The following is a 22,652-nucleotide window of genomic DNA, read 5'->3' as shown; positions in this document are numbered from 1 at the left end:
TCAGATCCAAAACCATAAACCATAAACCAAAAAAACCATCGTGGCTGCAGAGACAAGAAGAGTATAATGAACCAGACCTGCAGTATAAAACAAAGAAGAACAAAGCGAATAAGAGGCAGCAGAACCTTACAGCTTACAAGCTTCCAATAAAAGCTGTCAACTAAACAACATCTGACAGTTGTGCAAAAAATCTCAGATTTTTACTTGTTTTTTCCAGAATTCGACAATTCTGAGGGAAAAAAGTCTCAGTAAATTCTCAGATTTAGGTCCACCTCCAAGAAGAAGCCCTCTTGTCTCTCTCTCACACACACACTTTAAAAAAAATAAAAAATAGCCTATAAGTGTCATATTGTTAAATATTTAATAAGATATAACAATATAAATAATAAACAGGTGGTGGTTCTGGTTTATTTACCATATGAGTGGTTCAAGCGCAGAACCTAATTAATGCTGACTGTGGTGTTAGGTAGAGATGAGGACTCGCAGTTTATTCATTAGGACTTGGGTCACACTTAATTTGACGCTCCTCGATTATAGCCAGGACTAGTGATGGCCAAATGAAGCAATCCATCTTCACTCACTGTTCTGCAGTAAGTCTGGATGGAATCTTGTGTTGTGTGAAATATCTTCCAGGTTCAAGCTCAAGTCACTGACGGCAAGTCTAAGTCAAGTCTCTTAATGTTCAGTGTTCGTGTTTAATAGTGTTTAATAGTGTCTAAAATGCCAATGTGACTGTTCCGTTCAGTTGCAGGGATACTTTCTTCATTTCTGGTTTTGTAATTCTTCTATGATGTCAAAACATTTGGAACACTTGATTTTTTCATGCTATTGAGTATAAATTCCTAAATATAGCTTACAGAGATATAATCTCCTTTTAGATATAGATAAGAAACTTTATCAGTATATTCAAAAATTGAGCTAAAAAAAATTGTAAAAAAAGATTGTATTGATTTTGTCACAGCAGACAGAAGATTTTGTTCATATTATCCTAGGCTGAGGGGCAGATGAGCACAGACAGGCATGCTCTGAATAGAACAGAGTATTGACCCATCCAAAGTGTGGAGAGACCGCAGCGTTACAATTAATATGATCAATTATTATGCAGCCACTGTGGAAAAAACAGCAAAGCAGTCATAGCAACTAAAATCATTTGTTCATGTCCTTCAAAACAAATTTGCATAAAACAGGAAGGTCCTATTTTCATAAACAATGAACGATGTAAAAGACTATTCAGCCTGTTTATGTCCACAGCTGCAGTGAAACAGGCTGCAAACAGAACATGTAGACTCAAACTACAGGACATCTGAGGTTTGTGCATAACCCTTGTTTCATTAAACAAAGAGGTCATGCATTTGTATTCCTGTTCATGCTCTCTATGGTGGACTGGTCACGTTGATAACATCCTCCTGAATGGGCCGAATAAACACACAGAGATAACACAGATAACACTCAGCACACACTGGTTAAACTGACAGTTGCAGCCATGATCCGATGGGCCGCGGTTTGTGTCTTCCTTCTCCAGCCACCGTCCACCAGCTGTTCTCTGTGGCACGAGATGCCAGCATCATCCCTGATATCTCCTTGGATCCCGTCCTCACAACCTTCCTGTCACTGGACTCCTCAGCAGCACTGCAGCATCGATATGGTTTCCTGCAGCGGGGTATGAGCGGAGAGCAGCAAGCGGCGTTCAGACAGAGCCTGATCGGAGAGCTGGGGGGCAGCAGGGTCACCTATGGAGGAGTAGGGGTCATTGCTCTGGCTCTGTCCATGCTTTTTGACCAGGTTGCCCAACATGTAGGCAAAGCTGTTCAGTTTTGTGTGTTTTTTGTAGAAAAAAAAATCAAAAATTGTTATCTTATCAGGTCCGAGTGCAAGGATCATCCACAGAGGGCCATCTATCAACGCAGGGACCCCAGGCCATGATGATTTTTGGCATCAGTACCTCTTCAAGAATTGGCCAGTAGCCAATTCTTCAATTCATGTAGCCCTGGTTTTTAAAATCAGTGTGAGACACAGCTGCTCCCTTTTACTGTCAGCGATGCATGTTTGTGTAAATCAAACAAAAGTGTGCAGGCCTGAAGCAGAGATGCATTTCTAAACAAAAACTCACATTACTTGCATCCATCACTAGCTGGATTTAGATATTTTTAATTGCCAAAACCTACATCACTTTATTTTAAATTACTTTGGGCTTTCTTCTGACCAGAGCAGCTGCTGCAGCTGTCTCATTGTAGAAGTCTGACAGTAGCATTAAGCTGACCTGCATTAAGCAGCTGCTCTGAAGAAACAGATAAATGCATATGTTTATTTATTGAAAGCCTAAATTATGTCTAAAACTGTTTCCTTAACGCAGCATGAACCTGTTTATCTTAATGGAAACAAGCTTTGTGAGCCTTCCCAGCACCATCCAACAGCACATTACTGACTGAACATTAGGCTGTTATATTATGAAGCAGGATTAATTCAAATTCAGATATTTCAATGTGCAATTATAAAATTTGTGTCAAACTCAAAACACAGAAGACACTTGTTTGTACAACTTCTGTGTTATTTACACACATTAAAGTAAACTGGTAAGTTTTCACTTGTATTTATTAAATTTCACAAATTGTCATTTTAACTAAAAGCAGAGACAGGACACACTTGTGCAACAGGTAATTTTGCCTTACTCTTTAACATTAAAGAGTAACTTCAAACATTCCAGGGAAAGCACAATTTAAATGGGCTATAACAGTGAAGAGAAAATTGATACAAAAAAAAAACATAGCATTGAAACATTTGAATTGGAAATAACACACCTGACAATGTTTATTGGCATTAGTGGCTAACATAGCTTGCAATTAGTGCATGACTAACCTTAGGTGAGGGCTTCCCTTCAGGGTTTGGACAGTCTCCAAACGTCTCGAACACCGTGGAGCTCCCTCGTCTGATGTCCTCACCTGTGGCAGAGAGAAAAGCCTCTTAAGATGTCTGAAGCTCATGGAAACCAAAACTTCTTCCTAGTAGTTAATGTAAAGCATCAGAGAGTACTGAACTGGGGGCACACTAAACAATTTTACCCACAATTCCCCGTCAGGCAAAGTCTGCACTAGTTGTGGACAGTAACCATGTGCTGTCAGGCACCACAATCTGTTAGCATGAGGGGAAACAGACCAGACCTCAGTTGCACTCAAATCTGTTTGAATTTCTCACACTGAGTCTGGATAAAGTCGAGCAGTGTGAACTCATCACCACCTAAGTGCAAACTAGTAGTCAACAGCCAATGAAAAGAGATGATGATGGGAAGTAGCAGGAATATCAAAACAATGATCTACTCCTCCACTACTTGATCCAAACTTTTTTCTACCTTTTTTTGTTAGCAGTTAGCAAACACATTGACACATTACCGCCACCAGCTGGTGTGTTTGTAAACTGTCTGCAGTTTGACAAATCCTGTAGTCTGTGATCCCTCATAAAAATAACCTGCTGATGCCAGTCTGTTAGTGCCCTAGTCTTTTCAAAACCTGGGAAAGTTGTGTATTGCTTCCCCACGCTGCCAGCTCCACTTTGAAAAGCCACTAACATGCAAACAGTGTGCACAATTAAACTGCTTGAAATGACTTAGGCACCAACAGAGCAGCCAGTGAGAGAAGTGCAGTTTTAACCCCATAAATATTCAAGGTTTTTTCCCCCCATTTTAAATTCTCAAACTTACATTACCCCTTAACTAGTGGATCAGAGTTGTGGTTCAAAGCCTAATTTCTTTAATTACCAGATTTAGAATTACCAGAGAATTTATTTATAGACAAAAAAAGAATATGGGATCAATAATTGGGCCCTGAGGGCTTCAGAAACCTGTGCAGCGTCACCCTATTTAATGCATGTTAAACTTGCCAACTTAATGAAAGCATGGCATTATATCACGGTATAAAAGCCAGGAACAGGCCAACATCCATGGCACGGGGTTAAAATTAGCCTAACAAGCTAACACACCTGACAACAATTAAGCGGCGCTAAATAGCATTAGCAGCTAACAAAGCTAACAATTCAAGGCATCACCTGAGGTGTCTGTGAGGTTTAGCTCCTCTTTAGAGTTTGGACTGAATCATTGTGCCAAGCTGGTGGAACTTAACTTAATAAAAACACTGCAGTATATAAAAGGTATAAACATCAGGAACAGGCCACACTCAAAATTAGCCTAACAAGCTAATACACCTGCCAACAATTAAGTCGTGCTGAGCGGCTACCGTAGCTCGCAGTGGCACCTCTAACCTTTAAGTGAGTTCCAGCTTCCAGAGTTTGGACAGAGTCATTAATGCCGTGTCCAAACGGGCCTTATGTCCCCACATGTTGTAGAGAAATGGCAGAAATGAGTAAAGCTCCTAGAAACCAAACGACTTAGTCCCAGTTAAAAGTCAAACGTCAGAGACTTACCTTGAACATCAGAGAACTCTGCCAGCTCCACTTTGAAACACCTGCTAATGACCTATGAGCACGTTTAAAGGCTTGAACTAAAACAGCGTCTGTCCACACCGACAGAGCTGCAGCTCCTGTGAGGGAGGAGCAGCTACTGCTAATGACCTAGCGTCTGACGAAAGGAAATGCGTCGCTCGCGGTATCTTGCGCGCATTGAACGCGTCGCTCTGCAACTTCCGGGACTGAAATGAAGTACGGGGAAATGAATAAAATGATAAATAAATAAATTAGTTATTGATCCCACCATCAGGTGGACTGGGCAAAAAAATAAGAAAAATAAATTATAATTTAAAATGCAAACAAAACAACATTCAATCAAACCTAACATTATATTAATATTAAATTTAATATAATTAAATTGGTCCTCAAGTCAGTAGTAGAGTCACACCATCAGATCCCAAACCAGTTTTCCTTCGAAACAGTCTGAAAATGATCTCATTCACATAGAAGATGCAGGCCTGAGAGCAGGATAGAGACACAGGATCTGGTTTATGTTTTTACAGCCCTTGAATTTGACCCGGAATGTCTTCTATGAGATGAACGTTTTGATAGTTGAATGGCAGAAATCGGTCAATGTATGCTGAAGATACACTGCGCAAAAAAAACGCACAGAGGAATAAAAAGAAAGAAGAAAAATAAAGAAGGTGAAGAACAATTGCCTTGCAGAAATCAAACTAATCATACATTTTCCCTCCTGTCAATACACTATGGCTGCCCCCAAGTGGTCACTTTAATGCCAGACTTTTACCCATCCCTTAATTCATGCACACATCAGCACACCTCCAATCGTCACACAGCAAATATCTTTATTAATGTTTTCAGGTGTTTATTATTTGTGTCATAATAGTCCAAAAGTTACAACAGCCATCAGTCACCAGGGTTTGGTTTCAAATAAATTATGTACAAGTTGTGTCATGTGATATCAGTGTGTGTTTCCTGCCACCTTACAGGGTCAACACACAGTTGTATCAATAAACAGGGAAGTGGACAGTGTGTGCTTCTGCTTCTTTCCTCCAAAAGGCACTCGAAAGAGAAACTTTACCTCTGCACAGTTACAGTTTTATCTCAAGTTTCACCAACATTCTGTCATTTTTACATGTTGGCAGGACTTCTCTGTTCATTCAGTGCTCTCTGATGAGATTCCAGGTGAGAAATGAAAGGATTATTTACACCATATCAAAAATATTCTAATTCTTTGGAAATTTCAAGTTAAAATAAACTATAAATATTATTGGGCATGATTGAGTCCAGAAAATGTGTTGTGAGATTATGAGAGATTATGACCTGAAGGTGTTCTGTAATATTTTAATCAAATATTTGTTACAGTAAGGAGTATGTCCCAAACTTATTTATACATGGATAAATTATCATTCATGTTTGGAACTATTTGAAAAGAAACATTGAGATTCTTGCAATAAATTACCTATACATGTTTTCAGTAAATCAACAGAGTGGAAACTTACCATGCTCTTGAAAATCCTTGCTATGATCAGGCCTCACTGAACGTACCACTGAATGTGTTCACAGTGCAAACTTTAGATAAACAAATCTCAAACTTTGGTTCATACTTCATATTCCTCCAGTGCAGATGTGCAAACAATCTTTTTGCCTCATGTCTGGATTCAGTCCATACAGGCTCCATGAAGAGGAAGAGGAAGAGGAGGAGGAAGAAGAGGAGGAGGAGGAGGTGTGGCTCAGGCTTGGCTTCACTGATTTCATTCATCGCTGACAGCATCCGTTTATTAGACATGGAGTATAACTGTACATATCAGGAAAAGGCCAGAAGTGGGCTAAAGCTAAGGTGTTGGTTAAGTTAGACACACACATGCACACAGAAGAGTGAGGGTTTAGGACGCTGCTTGTGCTTCTACTCCTGTTTGGACAGAGCTGTGAGCAGGCACCCAAATGGTAGTGTCAGAAAAAAAATGGCTGCAGCAACAGGGATCATCTAAAAACGGAGTCTGTGTAAGTACTTCACACACGCTGCAGTCAGGTCACTCAGCAGAAGCACTGCCGGTTACCCTTGGTCACCTCCTCAGAAGAATGGACAGTGTTGGGGACAAATCCGCTCTTGACGCCCTCCCATCCATCCTGAATCTTGATGTCTCCACTTCGTACCAGCTCAAAGATATCCCTTGTCAGCTCCACAAAGGCCTGAAAAACCACAAGCAAAATAAAAAAAACTTCAGTTCATACAACTGCTGAGAACTTTTAAGCACATTTGTCTTCACAAATCACAAAACATCACCCACACCTTCTCCACATTGATAGCGTCTCGTGCCGATGTCTCCACGTAGCGCATCCCGTAGGCCCCTGCCAGCTTCTCGGCCTCCTGCTGGGTCACCTGACGCTGGGCCTCCAGGTCACACTTGTGTCCGACTAGCAGGAAGATGATGCTGTGGGGCTGGACGTGGCTTTGGGCCTCTTCCAGCCAGTTATGGACATTTTGGAAGGAACGGCGGTTTGTGATGTCAAAGAGCAACAGGCCGCCCACTGAATTACGGTAGTAGGCTCTGGTGATTGATCTAAAGAGACAGACGTATATGAGATGCTGTGAGAGACTGGTTCAAACCGCATACCCAGGGAAAATACACTCAACAAAAATATAAACGCAACACTTTTGTTTTTGCTCCCATGTTTCATGAGATGGACTTGAAGATCTAAACTTCATTCCAGATACACAATATTACCATTCCTCTCAAACATTGTTCACAATCTGTCTAAATGTGTGATAGTGAGCACTTCTGCTTTGCTGAGATAATCCATCCCACCTCACAGGTGTGCCACATCAAGATGCTGATCTGACATCATGATTAGTGCACAGGTGTACCTCAAACTGCCCACAATAAAAGGCCACCCTGAAATGTGCAGTTTTGTCTCACAGCAAAATGCCACAGATGCCACAAGCATTGAGGGAGCGTGCAATTGGCATGCTGACAGCAGGAATGTCAACCAGATCTGTTGCTCGTGCATTGAATGTTCATTTCTCCACCATAAGCCGTCTCCAGGGCGTTTCAGAGAATATGGCAGTACATCCAACCGGCCTCACAACCGCAGACCACGAGTAACCACACCAGCCCAGGACCTTCACATCCAGCAGGTTCACCTCCGAGATCGTCTGAGACCAGCCACTCAGACAGCTGCTGAAACAATTGGTTTGCATAACCAAACAATTTCTGCACAAACTGTCAGAAACCGTCTCAGGGAAGCTCAACTGCATGCTCGTCGTCCTCATCGGGGTCTTAACCTGACTCCAGATCGTCGCCGTAACAGACTTGAGTGGGCAAATGCTCACATTCGATGGCGTCTAGCACGTTGGAGAGGTGTTCTCTTCACGGATGAATCTTGGTTTACATTGTTCAGGGCAGATGGCAGACAGCGTGTGTGGCGTCGTGTGGGTGAGCGCTTTGTTGATGTCAATGTTGTGGATCGAGTGGCCCATGGTGGTGGTGGGGTCATGGTATGGGCAGGCATCTGTTATGGACGAAGAACACAGGTGCATTTTATTGATGGCATTTTGAATGCACAGAGATACCGTGATGAGATCCTGAGGCCCATTGTTGTGCCATACATCCATGAACATCACCTCATGTTTCAGCAAGATAATGCACGGCCCCATGTTGCAAGGATCTGTACACAATTCTTGGAAGCTGAAAATGTCCCAGTTCTTGCATGGCCAGCATACTCACCGGACATGTCACCCATTGAACATGTTTGGGATGTGCTTGACCGGCGTATACGACAGCGTGCACCAGTTCCCACTAATATCCAGCAACTTCGCACAGCCATTGAAGAGGAGTGGACCAACATTCCACAGGCCACAATAGACAATCTGATAAACTCTATGCGAAGAAGATGTGTTGCACTGCATGAGGCAAATGGTGGTCACACCAGATACTGACTGGTTCTGAGTCCCCAGACCGCCAATAAAGCAGAAACAAACTGCACATTTCAGGGTGGCCTTTTATTGTGGGCAGTTTAAGGTACACCTGTGCACTAATCATGATGTCAGATCAGCATCTTGATGTGGCACACCTGTGAGGTGGGATGGATTATCTCAGCAAAGCAGAAGTGCTCACTATCACACATTTAGACAGATTTGTGAACAATGTTTGAGAGGAATGGTAATATTGTGTATCTGGAATGAAGTTTAGATCTTCAAGTCCATCTCATGAAACATGGGAGCAAAAACAAAAGTGTTGCGTTTATATTTTTGTTGAGTGTATGTGCAAATTAATAATAATGAATATTTACAGTTGTTAAATGGCTAATTTTCACTGATTCCTGTAAAATGTCAAAAATATTAGATTAAATGAGTGTATATATTTTATGTCCTTTTCTGTATGTTTAAGCTGATTCATGTGAAAACTGAATGTTAATATGAAACATGTCTATATCTGCACAAAGCTCAAACAATCAAGTAACCAACAGGAGACAGACCAAAAATAATAATAATAATAATAATAATAATAATAATAATAATAATAAATTAAAGTGAGCACATTAGTCTCAGTGAGAAGTTTGTGTTCCTCCTTTCATTGTAATTTGAATACCGAATTTGGATACAGCCGACTGCATTCAAATTACAGTAAAGGAGCAGTACACCTGCACTGACTACTATTTATTCTACCACATCATAGCCTGGTCAAATAAATCAGCAATAAATTAGCTGTTAAAAAATTAAAGTATGTAATAAATATCTACAATTAACATAATATACAATAAGATGAGTTTTGTGACTTCTGTGTGAAACTGAAAGAAGGACACCAGCTCTGTGTGTCTGTCTACTTTCACAGAAAAGCAACACACCTTTGTTCAAAGAATGGCAGTGACCAGATTTTTTAATCTGGTCCAACAAGTCTCCCAACTTTAATGAGTTGTGTAAGTTGACCTATAAAGCCTTTTTAAAAATGTGTTCTGGTGAGAAAACCAAATCCTGTCCTTCGCTTTTCTTACAAAGTACGGTCAGTGTGCAGAAGTGTGTATCAATTAAATTAAATGACTCTTTTTTATTTATTCATGATCACATTATGATGGTTTACTGTTTTCCTGTTTTATCATGTTAAGTGTTTACTTTTCAGAAAACAGCTTTCAGAGCTCCTATACACATCAACTCAGCCTGTTTGATTATAAGGAAATGACGTGATGTCAATAATACAAATACTGAAATAACAATTACGAAACACAACAACAAGACACAGATTGACTCCACCCTGGAGCTTTATAAAGGTACAGTGTCGACAACACAAGCCGTGTACTGGACTGCATCAAGGTACAGGCACACATGTCTGGTAAGTATGTGTTTTTTTTACATCTTTATTTTTACAACTTATTACCTGAATTAACGCTACAAAAATGTGTTGGATGTGTTTTTAAAGATTAATAATGATTATCAACAAAAAGTCAATTTTCATAAAACGGCACTGCATATTAACATTTTTGTTTGACATTTGGAGGACATTATTATAAATACTAACTTTCTGCTCTGATCATAATCCTTGTACGCTGATTTTAACACACTGTATTATGTTAATTCAGTTTTCCTGCTGCCTTAAAAGGTGAGAGTGCTGCTCATGAATGAATAACACGTAACTTAGACGAGTGTGTAAAGCTGCACTGAAGATTCCTTCTGTTGTTGCCTAATTACATACTTAACGCCTGAATGATGGTGAAACAAGCTCCACTAACAGGTCCAACAAGTTTAGCATCATTCTCTGCTGTTTGATCAGAGTTTGATCAGAGTGAAACATAGTTTAGAAATAGAGTAAGAACATTTCTTTAATGGTCTCAATTGTTTTCTGTCCGGTATTTATGAGTCAGAATCATGAGTCAGATCATCTCTTTTGCCTTTCAGGATTCTTTAAATGACACATACTACATTACAGTGCTGAAGACTTCTTAAAATCTGTAAATGTGTCTGTCTGATGCAGGAGGTGCAGTGATGTCTGGACTGGTGATGTTATGTCTGCTGCTTCTGCAGACTGGAGGAGCTCTTGGATTTAAAATATGGAGGACAGACATTCTGAGTCATGAAGGGATCACAGAGAGAGCCATTCTAAACATCACAGTGCAGGTGTGCCAGGCTGTGGCTCGGGCTGCAGGCAAAGACTTCACATTTCCGGTAAGGAAACTGAATTCATTTTAATACAGTAAGATGAATTCATGTGATTTTTGTCTGTAATACATGTGTGTGTGTGTGTGTGCGCAGTCGCAACCTTTCACTGCTCGATCCGTTGCTACTGCTTGTGGAGCACCACAGTCGTTGAAGGGTTTTCGTGAAGCCATCAGCCTGATACAGACAAACAATCGGCGAGTGGACATTAATCATTTCTTCCAAGGACGTTACCACTTCGATGGTGAAGAGTTCACAGCAGGAAAGAAAATCATCACAAGAGGACTGGAAGTTGTGAAGGCCAGCAACAGAAGACAGAACTATGAGACGGCAAGAGAAAAACTGGGACAGATATTACACACCTTACAGGTAGTTTCTGTTCTTCTGGCCTCTAAAACATCTTTAAACTCTTATAAGTGAATACATATTTAAATGTGTCACATGTAAGTGATTAAAGTAACAAGAGAACGTGAAAAAAAAATGGTGAAATGATAACAGATTCATGAACATAAAATACACTGATGTCTTATCCAAAGGACTTCTACAGTCATAGTAACTGGGTGGAAATGGAGAACAACTCGCCATACAGCAAACTCCTTGATCCAGGAATCGATGTTGAAAATGTAGCAGGTAAAAATATATATTATTACATATTGTTTTTGTGCTTTATTACTGTCATCCATAACAACAAAGTTCAATCTAATTCACAGCTAAAAGCAGAGCAACCTGTCGCAGCTGCGATGGAAGCGACTGCAAAAACAACATCCTGGAGGATATTCTGAAGGAAAAGATACTGACCTCTGGATATTTTTCTCCTTTCTCTCCCTTGAAGCCTGACGGTAAATACATAAAAAAAATCACTTAGTCACTGCTGTAGCTCTTTGTTTTTAATCTCTGGCCATCTGTGAACAGGGAAATGCAGTCATGGAAATTCTGGAGATGCAACAAGCTTGATAGCACCGACGGGCGGCATCAACAAAGACACTCCAACATCCAGCCACGGACATCTGCACACTCAGGCTGCAAACCTGGCCATAGCTGCAACCAGTGAGCTTCTGCAGGACATTTGGGGGGCCGCTGGTGACGATCGATTCCTACAGTATGAAACCCATTCATTTAAAATATTCACTCAAAAATTCAAATGACAAAGTGTTGAATGATTTGTGTCCATCTGATTTTAATTTTTCAGGATGATAGGAATCACCAAAGGGAAAGCACTCTGCTTTGCCATCGACACAACAGGAAGCATGATGGACGACATTAATGCAGTGAAGAATGTCTCCTCCTTTATCATCAACAGCAAAGTGGGAACAGCTGATGAGCCTTCAATCTACATCCTTGTACCTTTCAATGATCCAGGTACGGCGCTAAAGCCCCACACTAAACTTTAGAGAGAAACCTAGCCCACATGAGTCGTACACACTTAGTCCAGGTGTTGGGCTCTCTTTGTAAAAAAAACCCATCTATCTGGGCAAGCAGAAGAGAACAATAATAAAGTTTTATTTGTTCGTTTCCATGCGAATGACAGATTTTGGCCCAGTGTATAAGACAACAAACCCGAATGACTTCAAAAATCTGATAAACTCACTGACTGCATCAGGTGGTGGAGATTATCCCGAAATGAGTCTTTCGGGACTTGAGGTGAGGTCTTTTAGAGTTCTTAAAATTCTGTACTGCTACAGTTAAAATCTGGTAACGTATAACTCTTTCCTTTAGCTGGCTTTAACAAATGCTCCGCCTAACTCTGAGATCTTCGTCTTCACGGATGCTCCTGCTAAAGACATTGAACTAAAAGGCACAGTGATTGCACTCATCGAGCAGACCAAGACAGTGGTGAGTCCTAGTACCAATTGTCAATATAAAGAGATCGATAGTGAGGACAAACACTGAAATACTGAGAATAAATGTTACTACTATACTATACTAAATATTTTAGTATTAGGAGTCTGTGTCAAACTCTTATTCCTTTTTTTCTTGTCAGGTAAATTTCATGATTACTGGTTTCCTCGGGTCTAGTCGACGCCGAAGAGATGTTGGGAATGACCCTCAGCAACAACAGAGAGGTTGGATGGTGAGGTCAGAAGCCCAGCTGTACAGAGACCTGGCTCAGGCTTCTGGCGGCCAGGCTATTCAAGTGACTAAAAACGAGCTCCTCACAGCCGCCATCAACATCGTCACAGAATCCTCCACCTCCTCCCTGGTATCAAGATCTGCTCTCACTGTCTTTTACTAAGGGTTCATGCATCATGTAGTTCATATGCGTCACCACATGTACTTGATTTCTTAGGTGACTCTTCTGCTGGCATCCAGGAGTGCAGGCAATGCTGAAAGCTTCACTTTCTCAGTTGATGAGTCGGTGAAAGACCCCACAATTTACATCACAGGGAGCTCTGTCAGTTTTACTCTCATCAATCCCTCAGGTGAGGTCAAGAGCATTACAGTCAAGTTTAAAGAACTCTAAATCTTCACTTGCTGGTACAGTTTTGATGTTTCACCATTTTCCTGGACTAGCCTAAATGGTCTGCATCATTTCCTGGTTTTCTGGTTTTTAGGTGTACCTCAAAATATCTCCAACACAAGCGAATCATCAATCATCAAATATCAGTCAGTGGGAAACCTCCGGACTCTGTGGCTACAAACACAAGTGGGACAATGGGAAATTAAAATAGTGTCATCACAAGCCTACACTCTGAAGGTTATAGGTGAGACCTCCATGATTTTAAACACAATGACACTGTAATATTTCCTTCACCCTGACACAAAAACGTGTGCACGCAGAACTTGCTCTTTTATTTGACTGTTTTATTTGCAGGGAAAAGTCCCATCGACTTCCTGTATGACTTCTTGGATGCAACCCAGGGCCCATTAGGAGAGTTAGATGTTATAGACTATCGTCCCACTTCTGGTAGGTAAACCTGGTTTGTTGCAATAACTCAAAGTAAAATGTGATTCTTTACTTGGATTTTCTTTTGTTTGAAGGTGCTAATGGCACCCTGAGGGTGACTGTTACTGGGAGTGACTCTCTCACATTGACAGAGGTCCATCTGGTTGAAACCTCAGGGTCAGGGGTTGTTAACAGCAGCGTGGAGGCCCAGGGATCAGGAACATTCTTAGCTCGGTTTGACAAGATACCATCAGTAGACTTTGTGGTACTAGTGAAGGGACAGAACAGCAACACCAATAGCAAAGCATCGTCAGTTAACTTCCAGAGGCAATCACCCACCAGCATCAGAGCTTCTGCTCTGACTGTCACCACTGTGAGTCTTATGGTGATATTTTTCTTTTATTAGAGTTTATTACACTTTAGTGATGTTTTAAGTGTAAATCCCTTCCTGTTTTTAGGCTGGTGCTGACAGTGTCCTTGTACCAGGAACACCACTCTCTGTTCCCTTCTCTGTGACGACCAGCGGTGCAGGAGGAAACTTCAGCATCCAAGCTAACAATGACAAAGGTTTCAACTCAACCTTTCCATCCAGTTTAATCCTGGAAGCTGGAGGCAGCGCTAACGCTACCATCGACCTCACAGCGCCTCTGAACACAGTGTCTGGTACTGACGTCACTCTGACCATTGTGGCCAGGGCTCCAGGAGCCTCAGACAGCAACTATGCTGTGCTGCGTTTAACTGTCCTGGGAACGGTATGGCTTCTTTGAAATCAGTTTAAATAAATGTGCATTTAATTAGGTGTGATTACTTTGTAGTGGATTTTTGTGCTAATTGCAAGACTCACTGTTGTTTATAGGTAACAGACTTCTCTGAGCCGGTGTGTAAGCTCCTCAGCCTGAAGTCCAGCTGCTCTGACAACTGTAACTCTACGTGGGAGCTCTCTGTCCAGGTGACTGACGGAGAAAACGGGACGGGCGTCAGCCGCATCAGCCTTGCACAAGGTAACGGGACTCTGAACACCAGCATTGGAACTGGCAGTGAAAACACAACTCTGGTGTCCTACACTGCATCCTGCTGCTCACCTGATGCAGAGCTGCTGGTTGTGGATCAGGTGGGAAATGTGGGATCCTGTTTCTACTCTGCTCGGGCGACTGAAGTCACAACCACCAGCAAACCACCGACTCCAACAGCAGCACCTCTTGTATCTTTGTCTAGCAGAGCTGATCAATCTTTACTCCTTTGCTTCATCTTCACACTCACAGGGATCAAACTGCAATCTCAGGTGTTTGGTTAGAGCGCACAGGAAGAGCTTTAAGACTTGATTTAAGATTTGAGGCTGTCAAATTTTATTGTATGACACAGAGGGTGTTTCCCATGCTGGTGTGCAATGCATTTTCAGGGTATCTGCAGTTAAATCTTCTTAAAATGTGAACATGTTTATCATTAGACCAAATAGGGGGATCAGATGTTAAGTATTGCTGTTGATAATGATAAGTAAAAATGTATATTCAATGTTTATTTAATGATTTGTTTTGATTTTAAATCATTTTTCAATGTGACGTATGCTTATTAACCAATGATTATAAAGCTAATGAATGTATAATAAATGAAAAATGGTTAAAAAAAAATCTATGTGAATTGGTAAAAAATATATTTGTAACATAAAAATTACAAAATGAAAACAAAACTTGGTATTTAAAGGTAGGGTAGGAGATTTCCTTCTGATGCACTTTTTGTTAAATTAGTATATTCTCTTTAGAGTCCGATCCAACAGATTAGTTCGGCAGTTTCGCTTTAAAATCATCTGTGGAAGCTATAAAACACTAAAAACATCAGCCAATCCTGCGAGGCGCCCCTGCGCGTATGGTTGGCTGGTTGTCACTCTCTTCCTGCTCTGCACGCACCAGAGAGGTACATGCATGATGGCCGAAGTCACAGACTGGTTGGGAGGCGTGGCTTCGGGGTGAGCTCCGAGAGAAAGGGGCGTGTGTTTACTTTCAAAATCTGGCTGACTCTCACTGAGTTTTCAAAATCTCCTACCCTACCTTTAACTGAAAGGTGAGAGTGGGATAATGTGTCACTACAATAAAGGAAAATGTGAGCTCAAGCAATGCATTTAACAGCAGTCTGCTGTGTGCTGCTCTGTGGTAAAACTAAACAAAGCCAGAACAACAAACTCACCACATAGTCACAGAAATTCACCACAAACTATGTCTCACGACGGCCGAGATGCTAACCCTAGCTCTGCATTAGGGTTAGGGTTACACAGTTAGGAAGCTCACAGAGTTGTGGTTCAAAGTTTAATGCATTCAGCTCACTGAGATCATTACAGAAATGTCTCACTTGAGGCTCTATGTCTCACAACAGCCGAGACGCTAGCTCTGCATTAGGGTTAGGTAAATGTTGGTAAGAGATTGGTCGGACACATCAGCCACGTCTAATATTTGAACTACAAATACATTTATGTTAATTCTCCTGCAGCATTTGTAGGGATATTTTAAAATGTAGCTTTGTGTACACATAACGTTGTATAACTTAATAATGCCCACTAAAATAGGATCAAATTAAAGGTTGGAACTGAAAATGAACATGAATATATCTTCAGACTTCCCAACAGGATGGGCTGTGATGTCTTTGAAGCTGGCTGTGTTGTGTCTCCTGCTCCTGCAGACTGGAGCTCTCAGTTTTGAGATAAAACCATCTCAGCTATTACCACCTCAGTCTCTGAATCACTGGGACATCACTGAGAGTGCGCTCCTTAATGCAGGTCTGCCGTGCTCTGGCCAAAGCTGAGGGGACAGACTTCACTTTTCCTGTGAGTTCTCACATCAGGTTTATGTCACCACACATTACTACATTGTAGTAATATTGTCACAATGTGATGTGTACAGACACAACCTTTCACTGCCACTAACATCACATCAGATACTGTGCCATAATTTGTTTTCTTTTATAGAAAGTGTGTCAAATTTAACTTTAACTAAAAGTGTTCATAAACCACAGGAAGTTAAGTCTCATTCTCCTCTGCAGTTCCTTAGAAGTGTTATTTACAAATATACCGTTAACACAGCAACAGGTAGAACGAGTTCTGTAAAAACCCACCCCAGTCTCGGGCCACTATTAAGCCGGAGCGTACACTACAAACTCTGAAGTGTACAGAAGAGAAGCAAGGTGAGTATGCCTTTAATTTATAATTATTAATAATTATATTCAGTGACTGACATACACAAGTTGACACTTGTAGAGACTGTATATTTGCTCTCAAATAGACACAAAAATCAGTTATTTTTGTTGTGTTTTAAATATGGATGCATCTCCAGACTTCCTGACAGGCTGGGCTGTGATGTCTTCGACGCTGGCTGTGTTGTGTCTCCTGCTCCTGCAGACTGGAGCTCTCAGTTTTGAGATAAAACCATCTCAGCTATTACCACCTCAGTCTCTGAATCACTGGGGCATCACTGAGAGTGCGCTCCTAAATGTCACCGTGCAGGTCTGCCGTGCTCTGGCCAAAGCTGAGGGGACAGACTTCACTTTTCCTGTGAGTTCTCACATTAGTTTTATGTCACCACACATTACTACATTGTACTAATATTGTCACAATGTGATGTGTACAGACACAGCCTTTCACTGCAGAAGGTGTAGCAGTCGCCTGCAGAGCACCACAATCTTCTAAGACTTTCAGCCAAGCCATCCAAAACATCAAATTTCGGAATGCACGTGTGGACATTCGCTATCCTTTTAATGCAAGTTTCCACTTTGATGAGGAGAAGTTTGTTCAAGGCAGAAAAATTATCACAGAGGGAATAATGGCTGTGAAAGCCAGCAACAAGCAAGAAAACTACGAGTTGGCAAGGCAGGAGCTGGGAGAGATTCTGCATCCTTTACAGGTATTTTATATTAAAAGGTTTGATTCATGCAGTTTTGCACTTTTAACTGATTGTTAATTCTCCTGTTCTGAAGGACTTCTACAGTCACAGTAACTGGGTGGAGCTGGGAAACACACTCCCAAACTCCAATCTGATCAGACCATTCAGCAGCATTGGTAACATAGCAGGTAAAAAGATGCTATGATGTGATGTGTGCGTTCACACAGATACTGATAACACAGACGAGGAATGCAGTTAGGCAGGAAATGATTTCACAAGATAAAACCATTAAAACATTGTTTTTTGGTTTGTTTTTTTACAGATAAGAGCAGGGCCACCTGCCGCAGCTGTGATGGAAACGATTGCAGCAACAACATCTTGGAGGACATCATATCAGAGCAGATCCTGACTTCTGGGTACTTTGGTGTCTTAACCTCAACCAAACCCAAAGGTAAATGACGAATTCATGCAGTAACAAGGTCTACATTCTATAATGCACAGTGATACAAAGCACAGCACTGTACCTAAGAATAAATGGTAACATTTGGTACAATACATGACATGAATGAATGCTTAACACATGATGAGTTAATGCATGATTTTTACAAAAAATGATACTGTTGCTGGATTTATCCAGACTTCACATCAACTTAAACATTACATTTCTCAACAGTGCTTTAAGTGTGTCACTTCTACAGATACAAACATCTGACCAGCGCTCCCTCTTAAGTCTTAAGTAGAATTCTCATCACATCATTGTAGGCAACGTGTAACTTCTGCATGCTAGATTTTGTATAAGATGACCACAGATGGGCAGTGTAGAGTGGTGTACAGTATGCTTTGAACAGAGCCACTTTAACTTGGGTAGAACAACAGCTAAATGTACGTGCAATGCTGTTTGCCTGTGCATATAACACTGTCTATATATATTTTCATCATCATTCATGTTGTCTATAATATAATGACCTAGATATTTAGTCCATTTACAGGCCGCAATACTATTATTAGCCAGTTTTAACACAGGGTGTGTTTGGATCTACGTATTAAACTTAAAGAATTATATTTTATTTCATATTCCACACCAAAATAATGAATTATACATCGCAAATTGCCGTGGGTCAGTATGAACTATTGATGAAATCCAGTTGGTGGATGTTTGAGCCAGATTTAAAGAAATCCTGTGCATGAAAACATGAAATGAAGGATTGATGATGTTTTTGCTGCTCATTTCTCATGTAAAATGGTATGTGCATTCACGCAAGGTTCCCATGAAAATGTTTGTTTTCTATTAAAAAAGGCGGGGGATATGGTGGTTGCTCCTGGACAGTTTTCCAGTGAATTGCATGGAGCACCATGTCCTGAGGGTGATACTTGACTCAACATGCACAGCCTCCCACTCAATCAACATCTACAACAATGTCACAGCGTGAATCAGACCTGAGCTTTAAAGGAGCTTTTAGTAGTTTAATAATTGGTATATGAACTCTGTTTGCATGGTCATCTTTACTCCCTGTGTTGTTTCCCTTTTTCTTGTTATGCCCACATCAGTTGTCATTTTCCCTGTGTTTTCTTTCCATCTGCTGTCCTCACTGACATGAGGGATGAATGTTTCTGCTGTTAAAAAGGAAAATGCAGTCATGGAGAATGGTTTGATCGAACCAGTAAAATCAGTCCTACAGGCGGGATCAACAAAGACTCACCCTCCTCCAGCCATGGACATCTCCACACTCAAGCTGCAAACTTGGCGATCGCTGCAACCAGTCAGCTGCTGGAGGACATTCGAGGGGCTGCCGGTGACAGACCGTTCCTACAGTATGAGAACAGTTCTGCATGTTTCAGTTATGTAGTGTGCATACATTCTCTTAGTTTTCTCCCTCTGTCTCTCAGGATGATGGGCATCTCCAGAGGATCTAGTAAAGCTCTGTGTTTTGTCATCGACACCACAAAAAGCATGAGCGATGAACTTGATGCGGTGAAAACCCTCACCTCCACTATAATCGACACCAATGTGGGAACGAAGAATGAACCCTCTGTTTACATCCTTGTAACTTTCAATGATCCAGGTAGGAGATACTGGATGCTACAAACATGCCTGTTAAGTCTGATAAGAACACACTTCTCACTCCTGTCACCCTGTCTCCTTTTATTGATCTTCAGCATTCGGGCCACTGATCAGAACAACAGACGCTGCAGTCTTCAAGAATGTTATTACTTCACTGACAGCATCTGGAGGAGGGGACAATGAGGAAATGATTCTGTCAGGACTTCAGGTGCTGTGGTGCTGTGACATGTAACTAGAGGACACTATAAAGTTACAGTAATTGATACTGTCTTCCTCACACAGCTGGCCTTAACTGGAGCTCCATTCAATTCTGAGATCTTCCTCTTCACGGACTCACCTGCCAAAGACACACAACTGAAGAGCACCATCATCGCACTCATAGAGAGGACACAAACAGTGGTGAGTAGCTACAGTACAAAAGAATATGATTACACACATATCCAGGGTGTAGGGTTTGCCAAAACCCTTACACCCATACTTTCAGAATCTAGAATTACAGACAGAAAGTAAAATGAAGGAGTCATCCTGCAAACCGAAAATTAATGTCCACCTTAAGACACATATTTCTGAGTCTTATTTTTGGACTGGGGTTTTGTCAAGTGTAAACGTGAATTAAACTATTTCAGTGATACACCTGAGTCATTTGAACACTGCTAATAATAATATAATAGCTGATAACTTTTTGTTAAAAGACCAGTGTGTAGGATTGTTGCTTCCTAGTGGTGAAAAAGCAGATTGCAACTAACAGAATATCAAACTCTGAATTCCAACTGAACTTTGAATTTCAAGTTAGCTGCAACCTCAACATAAAGGCAGGCTCTTAGGAGCCACTGTTAGGTGTGATACATTCCCCTAAATCCTGCATAGCTGGCTTTGTTTTTATGAAAAATACAGATTTTCTAGTTCCGGCTTTTCAAACTAAACTGCTTGTTTTCTTTTTCCAGGTGAACTTCTTGATAACCGGATCAACAGTTACTAAAAGTTGGAGGCGGAGTGAGCTGCAACAATCCAGCAGGATCACAGCAGCAGAAGTTCAGCTGTACAGAGACCTGGCTCAGGCTTCAGGAGGTCAGGTTATAGAAGTCACACAGGGTGAACTCCCTACAGCCAGAGGCATCATAACCAAGCTTGCAAGCTCCTATATGGTGATGTTACAAAGATCAATAGCACTAGTCATTCTTCTTATAACTTGATAGCAGCTGCTTAATATGATCTCTTACTGTAATGTCCCAGGTGACCATCCTTCAGGCGGTCCGGAGCCCAGGGAAGGCTGATAGCTTCAGTTTTATCATAGATCAAACAGTAACAAACCCAACAATTTATATCACCGGCAGCTCCTTCACCTTCACTGTCATCAGGCCCACAGGTACCACTGCCTATCTGAATGACACCTTTACTCTTTATGTACACTGCTCATAAAGGATTACATGCTTTACATCAGCATTAACATTAGTTACTTACTGGTTTGCTTTAAAGGTGAATCTCAAAGCACAGAGGCTGCAGGGTCTGTGATCAAAGGATCCGTGTCAGCTGGAAACTTCAAGATTCTGCAGCTAAACAAACAAGTTGGACTATGGGAAATAAAAATGGTGTCAACTAACCCCTACACTGTGAAGGTCATAGGTGGGTGATACTTTTGATTCTCACTTGTTGAAGTGCTTGTTCCTTTAATCTGACTTTTTATTTTCAGGTCAGAGTGCGATTGACTTTTTGTTTGACTTTGTGGAGATGTCTCAGGGACCCTTCGGAGGATTTTATTCTCTTGAAACACGTCCCAGAGCTGGTAAAGAAAACTAATGACATGAATTTCCTGTTAGTCTGACATACTGAACAAGTGTTCTCTTTAAAGGTACAAACGGTAGCCTGTTGATCTCTGTGACCGGGAGTGACTCCGCCACGGTGACAGACGTGACTCTGGTTGAGTCTCTGGGGTCAGAGGAGATTAAAAGTGTTGTGGTGCCACAGGGGAATGGAAACTTCTTAGCGCAGGTCAACAGAATGCCATCAGCGGAGTTTGTTGTGCGAGTGATGGGAAGGGATGACACTGCAGCCTCCAGCACTTCAATAATCTTCCAAAGGCAGTCATCCACCAACTTCAGAGCCTCTAATCTGACTATTACTGTGAGCAGACATCACTCACAAGAGAAGACAATACCAATAATACATACAGTAATAAAAGATTCCTTCTTGTTTAGGCAGATTCAGACGGACTGCTGGTACCCGGGGAGCCATTCTCTGTGCCCTTCTTTGTCATGACCAATGGAAGAGGGGGAAACTTCACCATCAGAGCCACCAACGACAGACAGTTTGACTCAGCCTCTCCAACCAGTTTATTCCTGGAAAGTGGAAGCATTGCAAACGGCACAGTGACTCTCTCAGCACCTCTGAACACCCCATCTGGTACTGACCTCACCCTGACCATTGAGGCCGAGGCTCCAGAGGGAGCAGACACCAACTATGTGGTGTTATACTTCTCTGTTTTAAAAATGGTATGAATCGATCATCTGTAAAGCTACCTGGAATTATTTGGAAAGAGATATTAGACTTACCAGTCACAGATTTTTTGGTCTGTTCCTTGGAAATTATTGATACTGCAAAAAGAGTAAATCATTGGTTGGATTAGTCACTGAGATACTTTTCTGTCCTTTTTAGGTGACAGATTTTGTTCATCCAGTATGTGAGGCGCTCCACGTGCAGTCCACCTGCTCTAAAAACTGCAGCTCATCATCGTGGGACCTTTCTGCCCGGGTGACCGATGGAGCTGACGGGGTGGGAGTCGAACACCTCAGCCTCAGACAAGGCAACGGGACCTTAAACACCAGCCTGGAAGCTGGCAACGAGAACATAACTCTGGTGTCCTACACTGCATCCTGCTGTTCGCCTGACATGGAGCTGCTGGTTGTAGATCGGGTGGGTAATGTAGGATCATGTTCCTTCTCTACTGGGAAAGGGTCATCAGCTGCTCTCTCTGGGTCCACTCTGTCACCTTTTCTGTACCTAAGCATAGTGGCACTCGGGCTCTATTTACAGACAGAACTAGGTGATGAATGACGTCAAAGTACAAGCTCCAATAATGTATGGGCCAAAGTTTTTCATCTTAAAGCCTGTCTCTAAACAAATGATGCTTCCTAGCTTGTTTGTGAGCATGTATAGAAAAAGTAAGAAATGTTCACAGTTAATACGCAGCTACATAACAAGCAAGTATTTTACAAATCCGTGAGCAGTAAGATAACATCCATGTCTGCTCTCAGTCGCTTCTGTTTTTTAGTGCTC

General features: G+C 41.5%; 3 protein-coding genes across 3 annotated transcripts in view; 2 read left to right on the top strand and 1 right to left on the bottom strand.

The window, feature by feature from the left end:
- LOC114446489 (von Willebrand factor A domain-containing protein 7-like) overlaps nt 1-22,535 on the top strand; it is a gene marked incomplete at its 5' end in the record, with an annotated part of 27,211 nt that extends 4,676 nt beyond the window's left edge. Inside the window, 15 exons of the mRNA XM_028422133.1 lie at nt 16,219-16,266; nt 17,066-17,338; nt 17,412-17,505; nt 17,640-17,768; nt 18,943-19,129; nt 19,205-19,380; nt 19,475-19,587; nt 19,662-19,778; nt 20,324-20,524; nt 20,613-20,745; nt 20,856-21,002; nt 21,070-21,162; nt 21,229-21,500; nt 21,575-21,868; nt 22,032-22,535. Of these exons, the coding sequence (XP_028277934.1) occupies nt 16,219-16,266; nt 17,066-17,338; nt 17,412-17,505; nt 17,640-17,768; nt 18,943-19,129; nt 19,205-19,380; nt 19,475-19,587; nt 19,662-19,778; nt 20,324-20,524; nt 20,613-20,745; nt 20,856-21,002; nt 21,070-21,162; nt 21,229-21,500; nt 21,575-21,868; nt 22,032-22,430 (2,676 nt within the window). The remainder of the gene's footprint in view (nt 1-16,218; nt 16,267-17,065; nt 17,339-17,411; nt 17,506-17,639; nt 17,769-18,942; nt 19,130-19,204; nt 19,381-19,474; nt 19,588-19,661; nt 19,779-20,323; nt 20,525-20,612; nt 20,746-20,855; nt 21,003-21,069; nt 21,163-21,228; nt 21,501-21,574; nt 21,869-22,031) is intronic.
- On the bottom strand, nt 5,375-7,032 carry LOC114445762 (ras-related protein Rab-39B-like). The gene is made up of 3 exons (XM_028420957.1): nt 7,028-7,032; nt 6,710-6,980; nt 5,375-6,609 (listed from the first exon to the last, which is right to left on the bottom strand). The coding sequence occupies exons 1-3, from the start codon at nt 7,030-7,032 to the stop codon at nt 6,454-6,456; spliced, it is 432 nt and encodes a 143-aa protein (XP_028276758.1). The 3' UTR covers nt 5,375-6,453.
- On the top strand, nt 9,706-14,904 carry LOC114446092 (von Willebrand factor A domain-containing protein 7-like). The gene is made up of 16 exons (XM_028421516.1): nt 9,706-9,746; nt 10,386-10,576; nt 10,664-10,936; nt 11,104-11,197; nt 11,278-11,406; nt 11,480-11,666; nt 11,757-11,926; nt 12,096-12,208; nt 12,284-12,400; nt 12,549-12,767; nt 12,855-12,987; nt 13,120-13,269; nt 13,380-13,472; nt 13,547-13,824; nt 13,910-14,203; nt 14,308-14,904. The coding sequence occupies exons 1-16, from the start codon at nt 9,740-9,742 to the stop codon at nt 14,743-14,745; spliced, it is 2,886 nt and encodes a 961-aa protein (XP_028277317.1). The 5' UTR covers nt 9,706-9,739; the 3' UTR covers nt 14,746-14,904.
- Nucleotides 22,536-22,652: the final 117 nt, after the last annotated feature.

This window comes from Parambassis ranga, chromosome 14 (assembly GCF_900634625.1).
Source record: "Parambassis ranga chromosome 14, fParRan2.1, whole genome shotgun sequence".
In the NCBI taxonomy this organism is placed as follows: domain Eukaryota; kingdom Metazoa; phylum Chordata; class Actinopteri; family Ambassidae; genus Parambassis; species Parambassis ranga.
This window is presented reverse-complemented; position numbering and strand designations above follow the sequence as displayed.

What these genes read in the sequence shown, in the direction of transcription:
- LOC114446092 (XM_028421516.1), top strand. An exon ending in TGAGTCTTTCGGGACTTGAG is followed by an intron (nt 12,209 to 12,283) that starts GTGAGGTCTTTT and finishes TCTTTCCTTTAG; the next exon opens with CTGGCTTTAACAAATGCTCC. An exon ending in TACTCTCATCAATCCCTCAG is followed by an intron (nt 12,988 to 13,119) that starts GTGAGGTCAAGA and finishes TCTGGTTTTTAG; the next exon opens with GTGTACCTCAAAATATCTCC.
- LOC114445762 (XM_028420957.1), bottom strand. An exon ending in ACGCTATCAATGTGGAGAAG is followed by an intron (nt 6,610 to 6,709) that starts GTGTGGGTGATG and finishes GTGGTTTTTCAG; the next exon opens with GCCTTTGTGGAGCTGACAAG.